This window comes from Onychostoma macrolepis, chromosome 12, assembly GCF_012432095.1.
Source record: "Onychostoma macrolepis isolate SWU-2019 chromosome 12, ASM1243209v1, whole genome shotgun sequence".
NCBI classification, from domain to species: Eukaryota; Metazoa; Chordata; class Actinopteri; order Cypriniformes; family Cyprinidae; genus Onychostoma; species Onychostoma macrolepis.
This window is the reverse complement of record NC_081166.1, coordinates 15,322,792-15,343,225: the sequence shown is the minus strand read 5'-3', so window position 1 is coordinate 15,343,225 and position 20,434 is coordinate 15,322,792. Positions and strand designations below refer to the sequence as shown.

Sequence of the window (20,434 nt, the reverse complement as noted above, 5' to 3'; positions counted from 1 at the left end):
TTGTTTGTTTTGATATTTAACACCCAGGTTATGAAAAAAAAAAAAATTTGCAAGTGGCTTGCATAGGTCCCTCAATACCTAGCTGTGTATATAAGGCATTTTTTTCCTGCACAAATTTATTATCACCACAAGAGCAGACTCGGCAATTAGATCCTCATAATATGAGAAAATAATGACAAGCCTATTAGCCCAAATTTGTTATATTACATGTATTATTCTACTACATGGGTAATTTACTCTCTCAATGAGTGTTAGATGAATATGTGTAAAATGTGCCAATCCCATGTGTAAATACAGTGTGTGTGTGTGTGTGTGTATTTTTGCCATCACTACAGTAAGCACAAACACCCACATGCCAATTAGATACCTAGTCACCTGAGAGTGAAGTGGAGGCTATCCATAGCACCACATCTAGCTATTGCCTCCCACAGGACAGACCACTGTGACTCGGCCCCCCTCCTTGGTCAACCTCAGGGGGCCTTGCCACGAAATGCTGTTTTTTTATGCTGTGTATGTAATCACAAGGCTGGTTACAATCTGTCTTTGTTAACCTCACCCACACAGGGCTGAACAAACAGACTGACACTGAAGAGCTCTCTGTAGCATCCACCTGGACGGACTTTCTGGTTTTTGACCCTTTGCAGGTGGGTAAAAATGTGTGGCTTTGGCATGATTGTGATATTAAAGCGTATTTTTTATATTAAAAATTTAATATAACTTGTTTTTAATGCACGTGTGCAGTCTATAAGCTGCAGTGAAGTCTTCTGAAAACTGTTTAGAGAAAATGTGACTCTCAGTGCAATATATATGTATATATAATTTTCATTGTCGCATCTTTCTTCTTAAAGTTACACTTGATTAGACCAGATGTTTTTAATCTGGGGTTCAGGGACCCCAGGGGCTCCAAAGGAGCGCTAAGGAGTCTGTGGAAAAGTTTAGAGAAAAATAATGTAAAAAATAGTTTGTGAAAATAAGATTAAAATGAAAAATTTGTTTAAAATAAATAAAAATGGATTCAAATAAGTAATCAAGTGATTAAATGAATAAAAAACCTTCGATTAAAATAATTAAATATTACATGTAACAGTAGAGTAATGGAAGAAGTTAATATGTGTAATAATGTAATTTATCTAACTGTTTTTTAAACAATATTTTAGACATGTTTATAATATTCATTTTTCACCTTATAAAATGGGTCTTTATATAAGAATGCATTTTAAATTTTAGGATAGGCTTAGAAAAGGATGATCATATTTGGGGGGTCCGTGGCATCTAAAAGATTGGAAACATTTTAAACAGTTATCGTTTTAAACAATGATCAATAATTGGTACATTAGTAGAGCTCACATAAGGCTTTTCGTCAGACTTCACAGCTGCAGCGTCTTTAATTGGAGAGCTCAGGTGGAGAAAGATGCTGTTGGGCTCAGGGAGATGCCAGTGTGTGTCGGGCCCTGCTGGGCTGCTGAAACCGCTGAGAATAGAGCTCAGCATGCACTTTATCTCTCAAATGAAAGTAGTCCCTTACTGCTATGCTCTTTTAGTTAGTTTTATTGATGGCCGTGTGTTTGTGCTAGATATTCTCTGCTATTATATTGTTGTTTTTTTGCTATTTTCCCTCCACGTGTCCCTCCTCTTCCTCCTGGTCTCTAGGATAGCGGATCAGGTCTTGAAACATGAGCTCTGTGGCAGTGTTGACTCAGGAGAGTTTTGCGGAGCACCGCAGTGGCTTGAAGGACGTTGCGATCACAGGTATGACGACTGTGGCAAAATTAGGGGTGAAACTAATTTTTTGTACCACAGTTCATCGCATGTCCAATGGCAGGAATCGACAACGGATGTAACAGTGAATTAAAAAATGCATATGCAAATACATTAGTAGCAGCAGCAAAGATTATGTATACTAATGATTTGTTACTGGAACAGTTTTAAAGCTAGTATTAAGCCCCGTTCACACTGAGAATGATAACTATATTAGCATCCACAAAATATCGTCGGTTTATTCTAAGTGAACGCTCGTTGCTGCTTTAAATTTTCGAGCTCATTATGGCAGGATTGATTCTGATTGGGTGTCAATGTTTTTATTGTTCATCAGCTGTAAAAAATAATTCTGAAAGTGATTCCAACAATATCGTTTCTCTGTGCCTTTATCGTTATAGCTGTGGTGTGGACTCTGCTGTTCTTAAAGATTGAGAAAGATTTTTAGAACTATATCTTTATCGTTATCTTTATAGTTATCGTTCTTGGTGTCAACGGGCCTTTAGACACATCTCTTTGTTTTTGAACACTGATGCTGAACACTTGTGCTGTTTACTAGTTGTCAGTGTGTCACAATTATCTTTGACAGTGACAGCAGAGCTGTTCTTATCTGAATCATACAGTGTGTGTGTGTGAAGCATTCTGCTGTAGCATATGTTTTCATGCAAAATTATGGTAAATAGTGTCTCTTTGAAAAATAAATTTTGGGAATTATAATATACACTTTATTTTAAGGTCCAATTCTCGCTATTCACAAACCATGAACTATGTTTTTTTTTCCCTCCGTAAACTCCTAATTTGCTGCTTATTAATAGTTAGTAAGGTAGTTGTTAAGCTTAGGTATTGGGCAGGATTAGGGATGTAGAATATTGTTAATGCAGTATGTGCTTTATAAGCGCTAATAATAGGCATGTTAATACACAACTAGTTAACAGTGAGAATTGGTCTCTATAATATAAAATAATTATTTCCATACATAATTATCAATCTTAAATTAATATAATTCATGTACCCCTGTTGGTGAAGTAAACTGATCAACTAAGATGTACAAAAAAGAAAAAAATGTGTCAGTATTTTCAATAATTGTTTATAGAGTTGGTATTTCTTTGTTCTGGATGACACTGGTTGATTGTCTTTATAAAGCATCATAGTGTTATTATCAAAATAATGCAAAGAAAATTTGTTGTGTACATTTTACAATTCCTTTTCTTATTGTCTGTGGTTAGGTAGTGTGCCAGAAGATGAAGCATATATACCCACCTATCTGGAGGCCTTTCCACCTTTACCAGACAAGGGCACTCCAGGTGAGAAGACAGGTGAGCCAGCAGGTGCCTGGAGCAAAATCCGACCCATCAAAGCCTCTGTCATCACTCAGGTAACATATATAATCATCCATAGAAGGTTTATACTGTGTTATTAAGCTGCACTGTATCTTTTCAGTGTTATTGAGCGCCTGACACACTTTTTCTACTTCTCTTTGCACCTTTAGGTGTTCCATGTTCCTTTGGAGGAGCGGCGATATAAAGACAACAGTCAGTTTGGTGAAGGTGAGGAGGCGAAAGTGTGCCTGGATATCATGCAGAAGACCGGGGCACATATCGAACTCTCTCTTGCCAAGGACCAAGGCCTCTCCATCATGGTGACTGGGAAACTGGATTCGGTTATGAAAGCGAGGAAGGAGATTGTGGCCCGGCTGCAGACTCAGGTGCTTGTTTGAGTCTTGCATTTCTTATTCCATTCATTTTACTGTGTGTTAAAAGTTATATTTTAATGCTAAACTTCTCAGGCGTCAGCGACTGTGCTTATTCCGAAAGAACATCATCGATTTGTGATCGGAAAGAACGGGGAGAAGTTGCAGGAGCTGGAGCTGAAAACAGCCACCAAGATTGCCATCCCCCGCTCTGATGATCCCAACGCCAACATCCGTATCACCGGCACCAAGGAGGGCATTGAGAAAGCTCGCCATGAAATCCAGCTCATCTCTGCTGAACAGGTAACCATCGAAGATAGATGAGATGAGGTTTTGTGTTTCATTCGTAATTCAGCCTTATTATGACCTCACTCTTTGCTTTAGGATAAGCGTGCCGTGGAACGTTTGTCTTTTGAGAAGGCGTTTCATCCATTCATCGCTGGTGCATATAATCGACTCGTTCAAGAGCTTAGTCAAGAGACTGGAGCTCGTATTAGCATCCCGCCACCCAGCATACCCAAAGATGAGATTGTCATTACCGGCGAGAAGGAGGCAGTTGCCATGGCGATTGCCCACATCCGGGCCATCTACGAAGAGAAGGTGATTCGCAATTACACTGTCATGCATCATTTTTGGTTATTGTTTTTATATATATATATATATATATATATATATATATATATACAGTGAGGAAAATAAGTATTTGAACACCCTGCTATTTTGCAAGTTCTCCCACTTAGAAATCATGGAGGGGTCTGAAATTGTCATCGTAGGTGCATGTCCACTGTGAGAGACATAATCTAAAAAAAAAATCCAGAAATCACAATGTATGATTTTTTTAACTATTTATTTGTATGATACAGCTGCAAATAAGTATTTGAACACCTGTCTATCAGCGAGAATTCTGACGCTCAAAGACCTGTTAGTCTGCCTTTAAAATGTCCACCTCCACTCCATTTATTATCCTAAATTAGATGCACCTGTTTGAGGTCGTTAGCTGCATAAAGACACCTGTCCACCCCATACAATCAGTAAGAATCCAACTACTAACATGGCCAAGACCAAAGAGTTGTCCAAAGACACTAGAGACAAAATTGTACACCTCCACAAGGCTGGAAAGGGCTACGGGGAAATTGCCAAGCAGCTTGGTGAAAAAAGGTCCACTGTTGGAGCAATCATTAGAAAATGGAAGAAGCTAAACATGACTGTCAATCTCCCTCGGACTGGGGCTCCATGCAAGATCTCACCTCGTGGGGTCTCAATGATCCTAAGAAAGGTGAGAAATCAGCCCAGAACTACACGGGAGGAGCTGGTCAATGACCTGAAAAGAGCTGGGACCACCGCTTCCAAGGTTACTGTTGGTAATACACTAAGACGTCATGGTTTGAAATCATGCATGGCACGGAAGGTTCCCCTGCTTAAACCAGCACATGTCCAGGCCCGACTTAAGTTTGCCAATGACCATTTGGATGATCCAGAGGAGTCATGGGAGAAAGTCATGTGGTCAGATGAGACCAAAATAGAACTTTTGGTCATAATTCCACTAAACGTGTTTGGAGGAAGAAGAATGATGAGTACCATCCCAAGAACACCATCCCTACTGTGAAGCATGGGGTGGTAGCATCATGCTTTGGGGTGTTTTTCTGCACATGGGACAGGGCGACTGCACTGTATTAAGGAGAGGATGACCGGGGCCATGTATTGCAAGATTTTGGGGAACAACCTCCTTCCCTCAGTTAGAGCATTGAAGATGGGTCGAGGCTGGGTCTTCCAACATGACAATGACCAAGCACACAGCCAGGATAACCAAGGAGTGGCTCTGTAAGAAGCATATCAAGGTTCTGGCGTGGCCGAGCCAGTCTCCAGACCTAAACCCAATAGAGAATCTTTGAGGGAGCTCAAACTCCGTGTTTCTCAGCGACAGGCCAGAAACCTGACTGATCTAGAGAAGATCTGTGTGGAGGAGGCCAAAATCCCTCCTGCAGTGTGTGCAAACCTGGTGAAAAACTACAGGAAACGCTTTGACCTCTGTAATTGCAAACAAAGGCTACTGTACCAAATATTAACATTGATTTTCTCAGGTGTTCAAATACTTATTTGCAGCTGTATCATACAAATAAATAGTTAAAAATCATACACTGTGATTTCTGGATTTTTTTTAGATTATGTCTCTCACAGTGGACATGCACCCACGATGACAATTTCAGACCCTCCATGATTTCTAAGTGGGAGAACTTGCAAAATAGCAGGGTGTTCAAATACTTATTTTCCTCACTGTATATATATATAAATTAATACCTTTATTCACCAAGGGTGCATTAAATTGATCAGAAGTGACAATAAAGACATTTATAATTAGTGGTCGACCGATATTGGTTTTTTGACGGCCGATGCCGATATCTTGGAAAGCAGGTGGACCGATGATGGCTGATATAATTGTATTTATTTGAATTAAAATGGATTAAATTTAAATTTAAAATAATTTAAAAGGAAGTAAACACTGTAACCAACAGAGCACTCAGTATTCAGGGAAGTTTGTGTGCATTGGGAATCATATTTTTTCAAATAAAGCAAAGGTAACACTCATTTTACATACATCACACAGTGAAAATAACATGAATATGACGGTGGGCAAATGCATAAAGCACAGCATAATTTGAAATCACGTATTTAATGTTTAAAGTGTTCAGTTCGCACCGAAAGTCACTCAGAGAACACGCGATCATGCAGGATACACATGTCACAAGATCTCACAACTGGATTCGGCTATGTTTGCAAGGATTGTGAAATTAAATGTTCATTAACCATTCAAAGATTTGTTTAAATTATATAAATGTGTATTTGCTGAATGTTGACGAGTCGACAAACGGGAAAGTATTATAATGTTTGGCTTTCTATTACTAGTAATATAAAAGCCATCGTTATAATACTTTTTTGTATACATTTTTTTTCTTGAATATTTTATTTTAAGCTTTTCACATTTCAGAGAACAATCCTCCAACCCCCATGCCAGCAAATCAAAGGAAAAATTTTTTAACAAATAATTAAAAAATTAATGAAAAATTTAAAACCGTAATGACATTGTAATCAATGTACTGATGCACATATGCATACACCCAGATATAGTATACATATACACCTCCATAAACATCGATCATACTCGTGTATCTATACAAAAGTGCATACAGCCGTCTCTACATATACACATAGTCATTTAAAAAAAAAAAAAAAAGGAACATCTTATACCAATACATACCCAATTATGGGAATTGTTACAATGGTTAAATTCAGTTATCATTGGTCACCTTCCATTTATTCAAAGAAGGACTTCCAAATCTTTATGAATCCCTTTGGTTTACCCGCAATCTCATATCAAATGTTTTCCATATGTAACACATTACTGAGCTCTGTGAGCCATGTTTTAAATTTAGGCGCAAACTCTTTGTTCCACATCAACAAATTTTTTTTTTTTTTGCTATGGTCATCCCATATTAACTGTTTGGATCTGATTGAAACTATACTTCGCTAAGAAGGGGGCCCAGCCTAATATTGCAATAAGAGGGTCATGAGGAAAATTAATCTTAAGTACCTTTGAGTAGAAAGAAAAAACCTCAGTCCAAAATTTACACATTTTTGGGCAGAACCAAAATAAATGAGCCAATGTACCCTCATTGGACTTGCAATTAAGACATAAAGAGGACACAGAGGGATATATGGAATGTAATTTGGTACGAGAGTAGTGCAATCTATGGACAACTTTATACTAGAAACAAGACCCTTCGAGTCGAGTTCAGAGGTCATACTGTAAATAAATAAAGATATTCAGGGGACTTGTAAACTTCAAAATTAGAGGTATTACTTTTAACATAATTCCGTACTTGTAAATATCTGAAAAAATGAGAGGAAGGTAGGCCAAATTTGAGCAAAAGAAGCAAATACATTGTCTCTATATAAATCTCTTATAGACAGCGGAGATTTCCATGATAAAAATGTTTTATCCGACTGTGATGGAGGGAATGCATGATTGCAAGCTATAGGGGTAAGTGAGCAGGTCTGAGGGACTTTAAAGAGTTAAAGATCCTGAGCTGATACCAAATCTAAAGAGAATTTACAACAATAGGGTTTACTTAAGTGTTCTGATAGGTTTGTTTTCTGCAAAAAGTAAAGCAGGGAGGCAGGATTCCTGCATATCCCGCTCAATAGCCAGCCAAGCAGGAATGGTAGCGTTCAATTTCCCGGGGCATGCAATCCACCAATACAATAATGCCCTTAGATTGGCTGCCCAGTAGTAAGGCTGAAAACAGGGAAGACCTAGGCCTCCTACCTCTTTTGTTTTACAAATATGCGCTTTAGATATACGATGAGCTCTATATCCTCAGCTAATCGGCATGATTACAGTATCAGGTGTTTTAAAGAATGACTGGGTTAAAAAGATAGGAATGTTTTGAAACAAATAAAGAAATCTAGGTAAAGTAACCATTTTGATTGCGTTAACACGACCAATCATTGTTAAAGGGAGTACTCGCCAAGTCTCTATATTTTTCTTCAGTTTATCTATCATGACTTTGTAGTTTGTTTCATACTTTTTTGTATACATTTTAATCCCTTTGTTTAACAGTTCTATCTGATTATTAGACATACTTTTTCTTTCCGTATTGGACAGAACAGTTGTTAACGACGACAGCGAACAAGAGGGAGAATGTGAGCACCATACATATCTATGGTGAGCACTGTGTGCTCAGGCACTGCCGTTATCAGTGCCGTCAAAATAAAAGTTCGCCTCGAATGCATCGGCCAAACAGAAACTTATTGGCTTATGCCGATATTTGAAAAATGCCAAATATCGGCCGATATATAGGCTTTAGCGATATATCGGTCGACCACTATTTATAATGTAACAAAAAATCTGTTTTAAAAAAAATGCTGCTCTTTTGAACTTTTTATTATTCAGAAACACGGTGTATACAAAAATAATAAAGGAGACCTATTATGCCCCGTTTTGCAAGATGTAATATAAGTCTCAGGTGTGCCCAGAATGTGTCTGTGAAGTTTCAGCTCAAAATACCCACAGATCGTTTGTTATATCATTTTGAAAATGGCTAATTTGAGTACAAGCAGAAACATGCTGTTTTCTTGAATGTCTCTTTAAATGCAAATGAGCTGCTGCTACCCGCCCCCTTTTCCAGAATAGGGCTGTGCCTTTACAGCTCGTTCCTCAGATACTCTACTAAAAACAACTGTTTGGTTTTTATTATCATGTCTATCGCGCTGAAATCATGCGTTTTAAACCATATTAGTTTACTTTGGTTTTCTGAGCGCACACATCCGAAGCACGCGCACAAGAAAGTGGCTGTCACACAGCATATGAGTACTTAACTGAGTTCTCTTTCATGTCTTATTGCTGCAGTGAAATATACAGTAAATAAATCCACTGCTCTCTTGTCTCCTCCGAGACTGGGACTCTAAATAGTGTTCTGTGCTTGTCAGTACAGCCAAAGACAGAACAGTTAGCATGCTTTGCTCGAACTTTTGCCATGGCATTAGAACTAGTACACCGTTGTCGCTTGCGAAAACACAATGGTGGCGCCATGGGTGGAAACTTGCAGATTAAAGGGTATCACAATACATAACAAAATCTGAGCAGCTTGTTTTTTCACAAGCTTGCAGAGAAAAGCTTAGTTGAAGAAGAACTTGGTTGTTCTTTTTCACATTTTCTGGGTTGGTAGATGCACTGGGGACCCGTATATAGCACTGAAAATGTCAGATTTTCATGGTATGTCACCTTTAAGCAGCACAACATTTTAACATTTATAAAATTAAGGAATGTTTTTTGAGTACCAAATCAGAAAAAAAAAAAAAAAAAGATTTCTGAAGGATCATTTGAGATTAAAGACTGGATTCAGCTTTGCCATCACGGGAATAAATTACATTTTACAATATGTGCAAAAAGGAAGCTGTTATTTAAAAATTATAATAATATTTCACAGTATTACTGTTTTTACTGTATTTTTGATCAAATAAATGCAGCCTTAGTGAGTATAAGAAACTTTGTGTACACGCACAGAGAAATGTGAAATTCCACATTTAAAGCCTGGTGAAATTTCCTGACCTACTTCTTAATATTCACAAGCAGAAACGAAAAACGACCACAATCTCAGTGGAGGTGAAAAAGTCACAACATAAGTACATAGTAGGCCCCAAGGGCAACACCCTGCAGGAGATCCTGGAGAACACGGGGGTGTCTGTGGAGATGCCCCCTCTGGACTCTGCATCTGAAACCATCATCCTCAGAGGAGAACCAGATAAACTGGGTCCGGCTCTTACGCAGGTGTACGCCAAGGTCAGTTGTTTTGGCATTTTTTGGCCTTATTTTCAACAGAATGCATTTAAAAGGCAGCTTTTCACAAGCCACTTTTGTGTTTTGCAGGCTAAAAGTGTGATAGTCGTTGAGGTGATTGCTCCGGCTTGGCTCCATCGTTTCATCATTGGCAAAAAAGGACAAAACATCAGTCGCATTACTCAGCTGCTGCCTAAGGTTTGGAACATTTAAATGAGAAGTCACCCTCATGTCGTTCCAAACCCGTAAGACCTTCATTCATCTTCGGAACACAATCTGAGAGCTCTCTGACCCTCATAGACAGTAAGGGTCCTACCACGTTCAAGGCCCAGAAAGGTGACCCACAAAAGAAGAAATCGTTGAACAAAGTCATTATTTTTGTTTTCTTTGCGCACAAAACATATTCTCGTAGCTTCATAACATTACGGTTGAACCACTGATGGCCAGAAAGCTCTCGGATTTCATCAAAAATATCTTAATATGTGTTCTGAAGATGAACAAAGGTTTTACGGGTTTGGAATGACATGAGGGTGAATAATTAATGTCAGAATTTTCATTTTTGAATCGTCTCTTTAAAGCCTAAATACAATCACCAGAAGTCATCACCACCAAGCTTCTGTGAACCTTTTCAAACTTCATTTAAAATCTTCAAGTTTGAAAGTTTGAGTTAGTTTGCAAGTATAAACACAACGAGACTGTAAAAGCAGACTAGTGAGTAGATGAGTTTACCTGTGTAGTGTGAAGTTTTTTGATGTCTCAGTCAACCTCAATAGTCCGATTAAGCCACTTGTTAACAACCACCTTTTTCAAGAAAAAATCATGAGTGGGGTAATATTATGTTTTATTTCATAGTATAAAGAGTGAAAATAACTTGTGTTAACCACATTTCAGACATTTAACCGGCTGTTTGTCATCATCAGGTGCATATAGAGTTTACTGATGGAGAGGAACGTATCAGTCTGGAGGGACCAACGGAGGAGGTAGAACAAGCTCGGGCTCAGATACAGGAGATCATCAAAGACCTAGTAAGAGAACCCTCAAATTTCTTTTTGCTCTTGTTTTTAAAATGAAGATATAACGGAATAAAAATAGAGGAAATTTGGTTGCTAAAAAAGGTTGCTTCATTTCTTATAATTGTAAGATTTCAATTATGGTTTGTTCTTCAGGTTTCTGTGTTTGTGGAATATAAACAGTTTAGGTATAGTCCTCAAGTATTTTATTTTCCTCCCTCCAGTTGGCAAGAATGGACTTTGCAGAGATCAACATTGACCAGCGTTTCCACAGACATCTCATTGGCAAAAACGGGGCCAACAGTAAGTTTAAACCCTTCCTGACGTGTTGAATCTGAAACTTTAGTCAGTGTGGGATGTCTGGATAGAAACAGAGCTCATAGCACAGATAGAAAAGTGATGTTTGAATAGTCAAATAATTGTGGTTTTACACATTATTTGATTGCAAGCAGTGCACAATGTCAGTATGCAACAGCTGCAAATGTACATCTCCCTCTCTGTTTAAATATAATATTTCATGTGTTGTCATTACCACAGAACCTGAGAAAAATGAATGACTGTGTTGCACACTGAATCTAATTCTGTGACACTTTGAGTTATCCATAATATATTTGATCAGTGAACAGTGCAGATAAATGAATTATTGGTGCTTTTCCCAGTAAATCGGATAAAGGAGCAGTATAAGGTATCAGTGAGGATTCCTCAGGACTCGGAGCGCTGTGGGCTGGTTCGTATCGAGGGCGATCCTCAGGGAGTTCAGCTCGCTCGCAAGGAACTGATGGACATGGCCCAGCGCATGGTGAGACGTTCTATATGGAAATCACAAGAGCACTCTGCATATGAGATTAGGAAGCTATCTGGCACATTTGCCTGCATGGTTTAAGATTTGTCATTTTCTGGCATCTTTAGGAAAATGAACGCACGAAAGACCTGATAATAGAGCAGAAGTTTCACCGCACTATCATTGGGCAGAAAGGAGAGAAGATCAAAGAAGTACGGGACAAGTTCCCTGAGGTGCTCACAGCTTCATTTTGTAAAATGCAGCAACATCTATATTCTGCTGCATATTTTTTATAGCATTACATGAGAGATGATTTCACACAGATGGTTTCATTTTCGTAGGTCATTATCATCTTTCCAGACCAGCAACAGAAAAGTGACATTGTACAGCTCAGAGGGCCTAAAAACGAAGTGGAGAAATGTACGAAGTTTCTGCAGAAACTCATCGCTGAGCTGGTACAAGAGTAATTTCCTCTAGCTTCTTTCCTGTTCTCAGATAACATTTGCTTTGTGACTAATACAAGGTCAAAGAAAGAGCAGCTATTATGTGCTCAGACAGCTATGAAATGATCATACTCAGCCTACAGATGACAATTTCTTGCAATGCTATTGTAGTTAAGGCACTTTTTCTGTTTTAAAGCAAAGCATCTGAGAAGTTGTTTAACTCTTTGAATGACATTGAGGTTTAGTGTGTTTCATATTATGTTATATTTTTAATTCTATGTTCATATTATTAGGTTGAGAGCAGCTTCTCAATTTCTGTACCCATCCACAAGCAGTTCCACAAAAACATCATTGGCAAAGGAGGTGCCAACATTAAAAAGGTGAAGAGACAAAGTCTGCCATTTTATTTAGATTTGTAAAAATGACTTGTTTTTAATATTGCAACAAAAACATTTGGTTCCCAAAATCAGTATGTCTCTTTTTTTTTTTCCCTTTATTTCAAAGAATTTTTACTTAATGTGACAAAAAAAGGACCATAAAAGCACTGAGAGCATTGGTGTATGACGCCAATGGAAAACGCATTTCCATTTTTGTGGGATTAACTGCTATTTAAATATTGTGTAATAAGAGAAATTGTTGCTGTGTAAATCTATATAGATACGTGAGGAGACCAACACCAAGATTGATCTCCCAACGGAAAACAGCAACTCTGAGATGATTGTAATAACTGGCAAGAAGAACAGCTGTGAAGCCGCACGAGATCGGATTCTCGCCATTCAGAAAGAGCTGGTGAGAGAATCAGGAAGCTAGAAAATGTATTATAGGTGTAATTCCCAGTGCTCTTAGTTTTTCTTCTCTCACACATTCTCGCTTGATCTTTCAATTCTCCCAGGCCAACCTGAAGGAGGCTGAGGTTTCCATCCCAGCCAAACTGCACAACTCTCTGATTGGATCCAAGGGCAGTCTGGTGCGCTCTGTGATGGAAGAGTGTGGGGGTGTTCACATCCACTTCCCAGCGGAGGGCTCAGGGTTGGACAAGGTCACTATCCGAGGTCCTGCAGAGGAGGTGGAGAGAGCCAGGAGACAACTGCTGCAGTTGGCGGAGGAGAAGGTGAGTAATGAGATGAAGATTTAAAGCAGAAAAGCAAAAAAAAAACAGCAGCGCAGAAAACGCTGTTAGAATTTTCATAATCGCATGACTAATTAGAAGTTTTGAGTCATTCAGTCTATGTGAGACATTTCCTTTTTTTTTTGTCCCATCAGCAAGTCAACAACTTCTCAGTGGAGCTTCAAGCTAAGCCAGAATACCACAAGTTCCTGATAGGCAGAGGAGGAGCTAATATCCGACGGGTACGGGATCGAACCGGAGCACGTATCATCTTCCCATCACCAGATGAACCAGAACAGGAGCACATTACCATCATGGGTAAAGAGGAGGCTGTATGGCTTGCGCAGAAAGAGCTGGAGACCCTCATTAAAAATCTGGTATGCCAGAAGAGAAAGTAAAATATTTGAGTTAGTGTTTCTTTGAATGCACTTCCTGCAGTTCATCTGTCCTTTCTTTTCAGGATGATGTGATAGAGGACAGTATGGTCGTGGATCCCCGGCATCACCGTCACTTCGTCTGTCGGAGAGGGCAGGTGTTGAGAGAGTTGGCGGAGGAATATGGCGGTGTAGCTGTTAGCTTTCCTCGCACGGGCACACACAGTGACAGTATCACACTCAAAGGACCCAGAGAGTGTGTTGACATTGCTAAGAAACGCATTCAGGAAATCGTTCGAGATCTTGTGAGTTTCATATATAATTCATGTATACATATTGCATGTAAATGCAGTGACTTTTCTACCAAGAACTGTATATACACTGCTGTTCAGTTTTTAAAAGAATTGATCAACAAAAATATATTTAAAAAAACTTCTGTTCTTTTGTACTTTTTATTCATCAAAGATTCCTGAAAAAAAAGTATCATGGTTTCCACAAAATATTAGAAAGCATATTAAAATAATTTTTAAAGGATCATGTGACACTGAAGAGTGGAGCAATGGCTACTGAAAATTCAGCTTTACCATCACAGGAATATATAAAAATTTTAAATATATTAAAGTAGAAAATAGTTATTTTAATCTGAAACAATATTTCAGAATATAACTTTTTTTACAGTATTTTCCATGAAATAAATGCAGCGTTAATGAGAATAAGAGACTTCAGAGAAGAAACACTAATAACATGTTCACATATTCATATTGTTATCCTTAACAATTACATGTATATAAGAAAAATATGTTATGTTTATATTAAATATATTTATATATAATTTAAATTATATGACTATAAATATATACATGTAAATATATGTAATTATTTTCAAAATATATATTGTATGTGTGTGTATTTGTATATACATAATAAATATACACAGCACACACACATTATGTAAACAAAACTTATTTTGGACGTGATTAATCGTTCGACAGCACTAGTGTGTATATATATATATATATATATATATATGTGTGTGTGTGTGTGTGTGTATATGTATATGTACAGTATGTGTGTATATATATATATACACACACACACACATACTGTACATATACATACAAACACACACATATATATATATATATATATATATATATGTGTGTGTGTGTGTGTGTGTGTGTGTGTGTATATGTATATGTACAGTATGTGTGTATATATATATATATACACACACACACACACATATATATATATATACACACACACACATATATATATATATATATATATATATATATATATATATATATATATATATATATATATGTATGTGTGTGTGTGTGTGTGTATATGTATTGTGTGTGTGTGTGTGTGTGTGTGTGTATGTATATGTACAGTATGTGTGTGTGTGTGTGTGTGTGTGTGTATACGGACCTCAACCACATCGAACTAATTTTGTTTTGCTCAGCGCAACCATCTGCATGTTTCGTGAACATTATGAAATGAAATAATGTTTTTGGAGGCAAAAAAGGGTCAATATTTTCAGATCTGTCAGGTGTTCTAACAATTTTGGCCACCACTGTATGTATAGATTGATTGATTGATTGATTGATTGATTGATTGTCATTATCTGCTAATGTGTCATCAGGAGTCACAGGTGAATGTGGAGGTGTTAATTCCTCAGCGGTACCACAGAGCCATCATGGGACCCAAAGGCTGCAAAATACAACAAATTACACGGGAAAATGAAGTTCAGATCAAATTTCCAGACAGAGATGAGTCTGCAGGTCTCTTCCTTACACTCTCAAATTAGTTTTGACATTTTTTCTCATTCTATTAAATGATTTGACTAGAATATTTACAAGCTGTGTTATTTCTTGTATGTATTTGTGGCTGGCAGCTCAGGAAGCTGCATCTCAAGAGAACGGGGATACGGACCTCATCCCTCGGAAGTGCGATATCATCACTGTGACGGGTCGAGCTGAAAAGTGCGAGCTGGCTCGTGCAGCTTTACTTGTAAGGAATTCTGGAAATTCTAGCTGTCTCTTCCGTCCTGTGGTGGATTGGTTTTCATTCTCTTTATCCCATTTTTCCTTCCTTTTTGCATTCTAGGCCTTAGTTCCTGTGACGATTGATGTTGAGGTTTCCTATGACCTTCATCGTTACATCATAGGACAGAAAGGAGCTGGAATAAGGAAAATGATGGAGGACTATGAGGTAGAGACGTTGAATTGTACTTTGTACTACCATTCAAAAGTTTGTGGTTAATAAGATTGTGTTTTTGAAAGAACTGCTCGTCAAGGTTGCATTTATTTGATCAAAAATAAAGACAGTAATATTATCAAATACTATTACAACTGTTTTGTATTTTAATAAAAATTCTATTTTACTTCAGTCTTCAGTGTCACAAGATCCTTCAGAAATTGTTCTAATATGCTGATTGGTGCTCAAGAAACATTTCATATTATTATCAAAGTTGAAAACAGTTGTGCTGCTCAATATTCTTGTGTAAACCATGATACCATATTTCAAGATTCTTTGATGACTAGACAGCATTTTATTTGAATAGAAATCTTTTGTAATATTATAAATGTTTCTACTTTCACTTTAGATCAATTTAATGCATCCTTGTTGAATAAAAGTAGTAATTTGTTTAAAAACAAAAAATTGTACTGACCCAAAAGTTTTTAACGTGTAAGCATAAACAATCCAACACAATCCTGTTAATGGGACAGTACAGCCAAAAATGAAAATTACATCACCCTCATTTTATTTTCTTCTGTAGAACAAAAAAGAATATGTTTAGAATAATGTCCAAGCTGCTGTTTTCCTTACAAATTACTGTCAAACAAATTGCACCTGCCTTTGTGTTTAATGAAAGAAAGTCCAACTGATGAGTGAATGTTAATGTGTCTGGTTATACTGTGCTGTATAGGTCAACATTTGGGTTCCTCAGCCTGAGCAACAGTCAGATATCATAAAGATCACAGGACAGGTGGCCAGTGTGGAGCGGGCCAAACAGGGACTGCTGGAGAGAGTCAAGGAGCTGCAGGCGGAGCAGGAAGATCGGGTACAACCTCTGCTCAAAACCACTCCGCTGACATTAGACAACATGCTATGTATATCCATATACAATCTGAGATTTACTTCTTGAAATAAGATATATATTCTTTTTTCTTGCCTGTTTGTAGGCTTTACGGAGCTATAAGGTGACGCTCTCAGTAGAACCCAAATATCACCCCAAAATTATAGGCCGCAAAGGAGCTGTCATCTCTCAAATACGCAAAGACTACGATGTCAATGTGCAGTTCCCTGATAAGGGTGATGAGCAGCAGGTATGAAAGCAGATTGTTTAAGAAGATTCTTTAACCCAGACTGGTTTAAAGCAGCTCATAGCATTCATACCTTTCATACCTGTCAGTCTTTCTTCACGCGACTCTGTCTCCCTCTAGGATGTAATCGTGATCTCGGGTTATGAGAGGAATGCTAACGAGGCCAGGGCGGCTATAGAGCAGCTGGTGGCAGCGCTGCAGGATATGGTGAGTGAGGACATCCGGCTGGACCGGCGGGTCCACGCACGCATCATCGGAGCACGCGGCAAAGCCATTCGGAAACTCATGGAGGAGTTCAAAGTAAGAATGCTTTGCATATTTGCCAATAGTGACAAAAGTGTAGAACATCTAAATTAGTCATAATATTTAACATAATAATAATAATGCTCAATAACAATCACTGTTAATTATTAATTATTATTATTATTATTAAAAAATAATAACCATCACCAATATTTAACATCATAATCATAATAGTAATTAATAATGATGAATGAATGATGAATAATGACGATTATTATTATTAACTGTTATTAATTACATCACCAATATTTAACATCATAAACATAATAATAATATTGATAATGATGATCAATAACCATCATTATAATATTTATTATACTATTATTATCATTAAAAAATAATTGCCATCACCAATATTTAACATCAGAATCATAATAATATTAATGATGATGATGATCAATAACAATCATTATTATAAGTATTAACTATTATTAAAAATGATTTCCATCACTAATATTTAACATCATAATAATATTACAAATGATAATAATGATCAATAACATCATTGTAATATTTATTAACTATTATTATTATTAAAAATAATTACAATCACCAATAAAATTATTTACTATTGTTATTGTTTACTTGAACAATTGTTTACTTTTACTATTGTTTATTTAAGTCTCATAGTGATCAATAATAACAACAACAATTTGTATTATTACTGTTATATTAAAACAATTACCATCATCAGTAATAATAATAATAATTAATAATTTAGAAAAAATAATTTAAAACAAACTCTTTTATTCGCCAATAGTGGCATAACTATATAACATCTAAAATTTGTAGTCATAATATTTATCATTATAATATTAAAAGTATAACAACAACAATATTTATAAGAATAGTAGTAATATTTATAATAATAATAACTATTATTATGACTATTGTTGTTAGTATTAATTAACTTGATATTAATACTTAAGAAAAACATTTAGTTATTAAAACATTTAGTAATACAAGTATTTAATAATAAAAATACATATTGAAAATGAATAATTCAGCCAAATAATAGCTATATCTCTATTTGGTTCATGGGATCCTTCATTTTCTTCTTTATTTTAGGTTGATATACGGTTTCCTCAGCCAGGTTCTGAGGACCCGAGCAAGGTTACTGTAACTGGACTGCCGGAGAATGTTGATAACGCCATTGACCATCTACTTAACCTGGAAGAAGAATATGTGAGTCGGGAATCTTCTTTCTAAACAGATATATTCCATCACTTGTGTTTTCCTTTCTTTTGGATCCTCGCTCACTCATCTTCCCTCTTAGATGTTGAGTGTCACAGAGACAGAGACTATGGCAGCTTATATGAAGCCTCCTTCAAAGACGATGGGGACAGGAGGAAATGACGAGGACAGCAAAGCTCTAGCTAAAGGCTTTGTTGTGCGGGATGCCCCTTGGAATGCACAAGGCAACAAGGTTTAAAAGAATATGTTTACCACGGTAAACCCTTGATTTCCTGCTGTCACTATCATTGTCATATTAATGATTTCCTTTTTTTCTTTTTGCAACATTCAGGCACCAGACATGAGCAGTGCCGAAGAGTTCCCCACGTTCGGATCTGGAATAGCACCTAAACAGACATCTGCATGGGGACCCAAAAAGTGCTGAACGAAACAGATTTGTTCTGACTCCAGATTTCACATCTCTGGCAATTGAGAACAAGAACATTCCATATTTTTGCTCTTGTCTTTCTTCTGGTGCTTTTAGTGCCCGTGGAGGAGTTACTTCTGTCCTCTCCTTCCTTTGCCTGAATAGTTCCTTATCATTGGTGGATAAATGTTCTTCAACACTCCTCAACTGCCCGCAGGTGGTCACACGCCAGTTCCTGTTGTGCCAGTCTGAAATAACAGAAGCGGAACCTCAAGTAGCAGTTACCGAAATTATCCTGGACAAATGGCTAGGCATTGAAGAACGAGGCAGATGTTTTTATTTCTTGGACTATTTATTGCAAGAGAACCCCTAGTTCACTGTGTATGAGTTCTTTTTTTAAGTCCTTGATGGTTTTTACTGTTATTTTTATTGCTCTCTCTCTCTGTGTGTGTGTGTGTGTGTGAGTGAGTGAGAGAGAGTGTGTGTGCGTGTGTGATCCATCTAAATGCACTCGGTATGCTGAGTTTTCACTCTGTACTGTAAGAGAGATGAAGGCTGGTCAATACTGAACTTTTTTCAAAAAGTTTTCTGTATTTATTAGTGTATATATATATATATATATGTCTGTTATTTATTGATTTTCTTCAGTGACTGAATATTCAAACTGATGAGTGTGGATGGTTTTGAAGCATAAAAAGCATTAGGTATTATTTTGCAGTATGTTTGGTTTCTTTTGCTTCTGGGTATTATTTTGTGTGTGTGTGTTAAACGTAGCTAATTTTCAAAAGAAGTGTGTGTTGTGTGATATACTTTGAATCTCAAAATGTTCAATTTGCTGTTTATATTTGAAGTATTTTTCACCTCACCTTTTGTCTTTAACTCCTCAAAAGTGCAGGAAATGAAGAGATTTGTGATTTTAATTTCATAAGATTTCCATTTTTCAACCAGAGCATACATGACAAACTCAAGATTTCAAATGAAAAGTCTCTTGGAAAGTTGTTTATTAACAGAAGATTTCAAAGTAAAAGACTATAATTAAAGGGGTGGTTTACTGCTTTTTTTCTTTGCTTGATTGTGTTTATGGGGTGCAATATAACATGTCTTCGTGTTTCGTTTGTTAAAAAACACCTTATTTTTCATATATTTCACCTTTATTTTAAGCCGCTTTCTCCTCTGTCATTTGAACGACCGGTTGACTTCCTGATTCTATGAAACCAATCCCTCAGAAACGGGCAATGGGCTCAGATTGGTTAGTTGGGCTGGTGTGTTGTGATTGGCTAAACTGCATACTGCACCAGTGTTGCCAATTTAGCAATTTTGTTGCTAAATTTAGCAACTTTTCAGACTACCCTAGCAACTTTTTCTTCCAAAAGCACCTAGCAACAAATTTAGCTATTTTTTTATGTTTATTTGGCAACTTTTGATAAGTGACTCAAACAATAAAAAGGCATGCATTTTCCATCTAAATTACATAAAAAGAGGAAATTAAAGATGCTCAGCAGTACACACATCTTTTAACATTAAGTTAGCTGCTGTTTGCAATTGTTAAATTTAATAATCATAATAATAGTTGAATAATTGAATCATTGTTCATTTATGATACACCTTGTTAGTAGCTTGTACCTACGATTGTTGATCAGTTAGTACACTGTAAGAAAAATGGAAAAGGTATTATATAGTAATTTTCCAGGATATTATCCG

The 20,434-nt window shown here is 36.9% G+C and overlaps 1 protein-coding gene across 1 annotated transcript in view; it reads left to right on the top strand.

Annotated features, from left to right (window-relative positions):
* Positions 1–19,792, top strand: part of hdlbpb (high density lipoprotein binding protein b) — a 20,335-nt gene extending 543 nt beyond the window's left edge. Inside the window, exons 2-28 of the mRNA XM_058794330.1 lie at positions 565–644; positions 1,651–1,749; positions 2,982–3,130; positions 3,245–3,460; positions 3,542–3,748; positions 3,830–4,045; positions 9,579–9,785; positions 9,873–9,980; positions 10,703–10,807; positions 11,017–11,095; positions 11,452–11,591; positions 11,702–11,806; positions 11,915–12,028; positions 12,310–12,396; positions 12,674–12,805; positions 12,909–13,127; positions 13,280–13,501; positions 13,585–13,803; positions 15,147–15,285; positions 15,399–15,514; positions 15,611–15,715; positions 16,434–16,568; positions 16,690–16,833; positions 16,951–17,130; positions 18,202–18,318; positions 18,410–18,559; positions 18,659–19,792. Coding sequence (XP_058650313.1) covers positions 1,674–1,749; positions 2,982–3,130; positions 3,245–3,460; positions 3,542–3,748; positions 3,830–4,045; positions 9,579–9,785; positions 9,873–9,980; positions 10,703–10,807; positions 11,017–11,095; positions 11,452–11,591; positions 11,702–11,806; positions 11,915–12,028; positions 12,310–12,396; positions 12,674–12,805; positions 12,909–13,127; positions 13,280–13,501; positions 13,585–13,803; positions 15,147–15,285; positions 15,399–15,514; positions 15,611–15,715; positions 16,434–16,568; positions 16,690–16,833; positions 16,951–17,130; positions 18,202–18,318; positions 18,410–18,559; positions 18,659–18,751 — 3,780 coding nt within the window. The 5' untranslated portion in view covers positions 565–644; positions 1,651–1,673 and the 3' untranslated portion in view covers positions 18,752–19,792. The remainder of the gene's footprint in view (positions 1–564; positions 645–1,650; positions 1,750–2,981; positions 3,131–3,244; positions 3,461–3,541; positions 3,749–3,829; positions 4,046–9,578; positions 9,786–9,872; positions 9,981–10,702; positions 10,808–11,016; positions 11,096–11,451; positions 11,592–11,701; positions 11,807–11,914; positions 12,029–12,309; positions 12,397–12,673; positions 12,806–12,908; positions 13,128–13,279; positions 13,502–13,584; positions 13,804–15,146; positions 15,286–15,398; positions 15,515–15,610; positions 15,716–16,433; positions 16,569–16,689; positions 16,834–16,950; positions 17,131–18,201; positions 18,319–18,409; positions 18,560–18,658) is intronic.
* Positions 19,793–20,434: the final 642 nt, after the last annotated feature.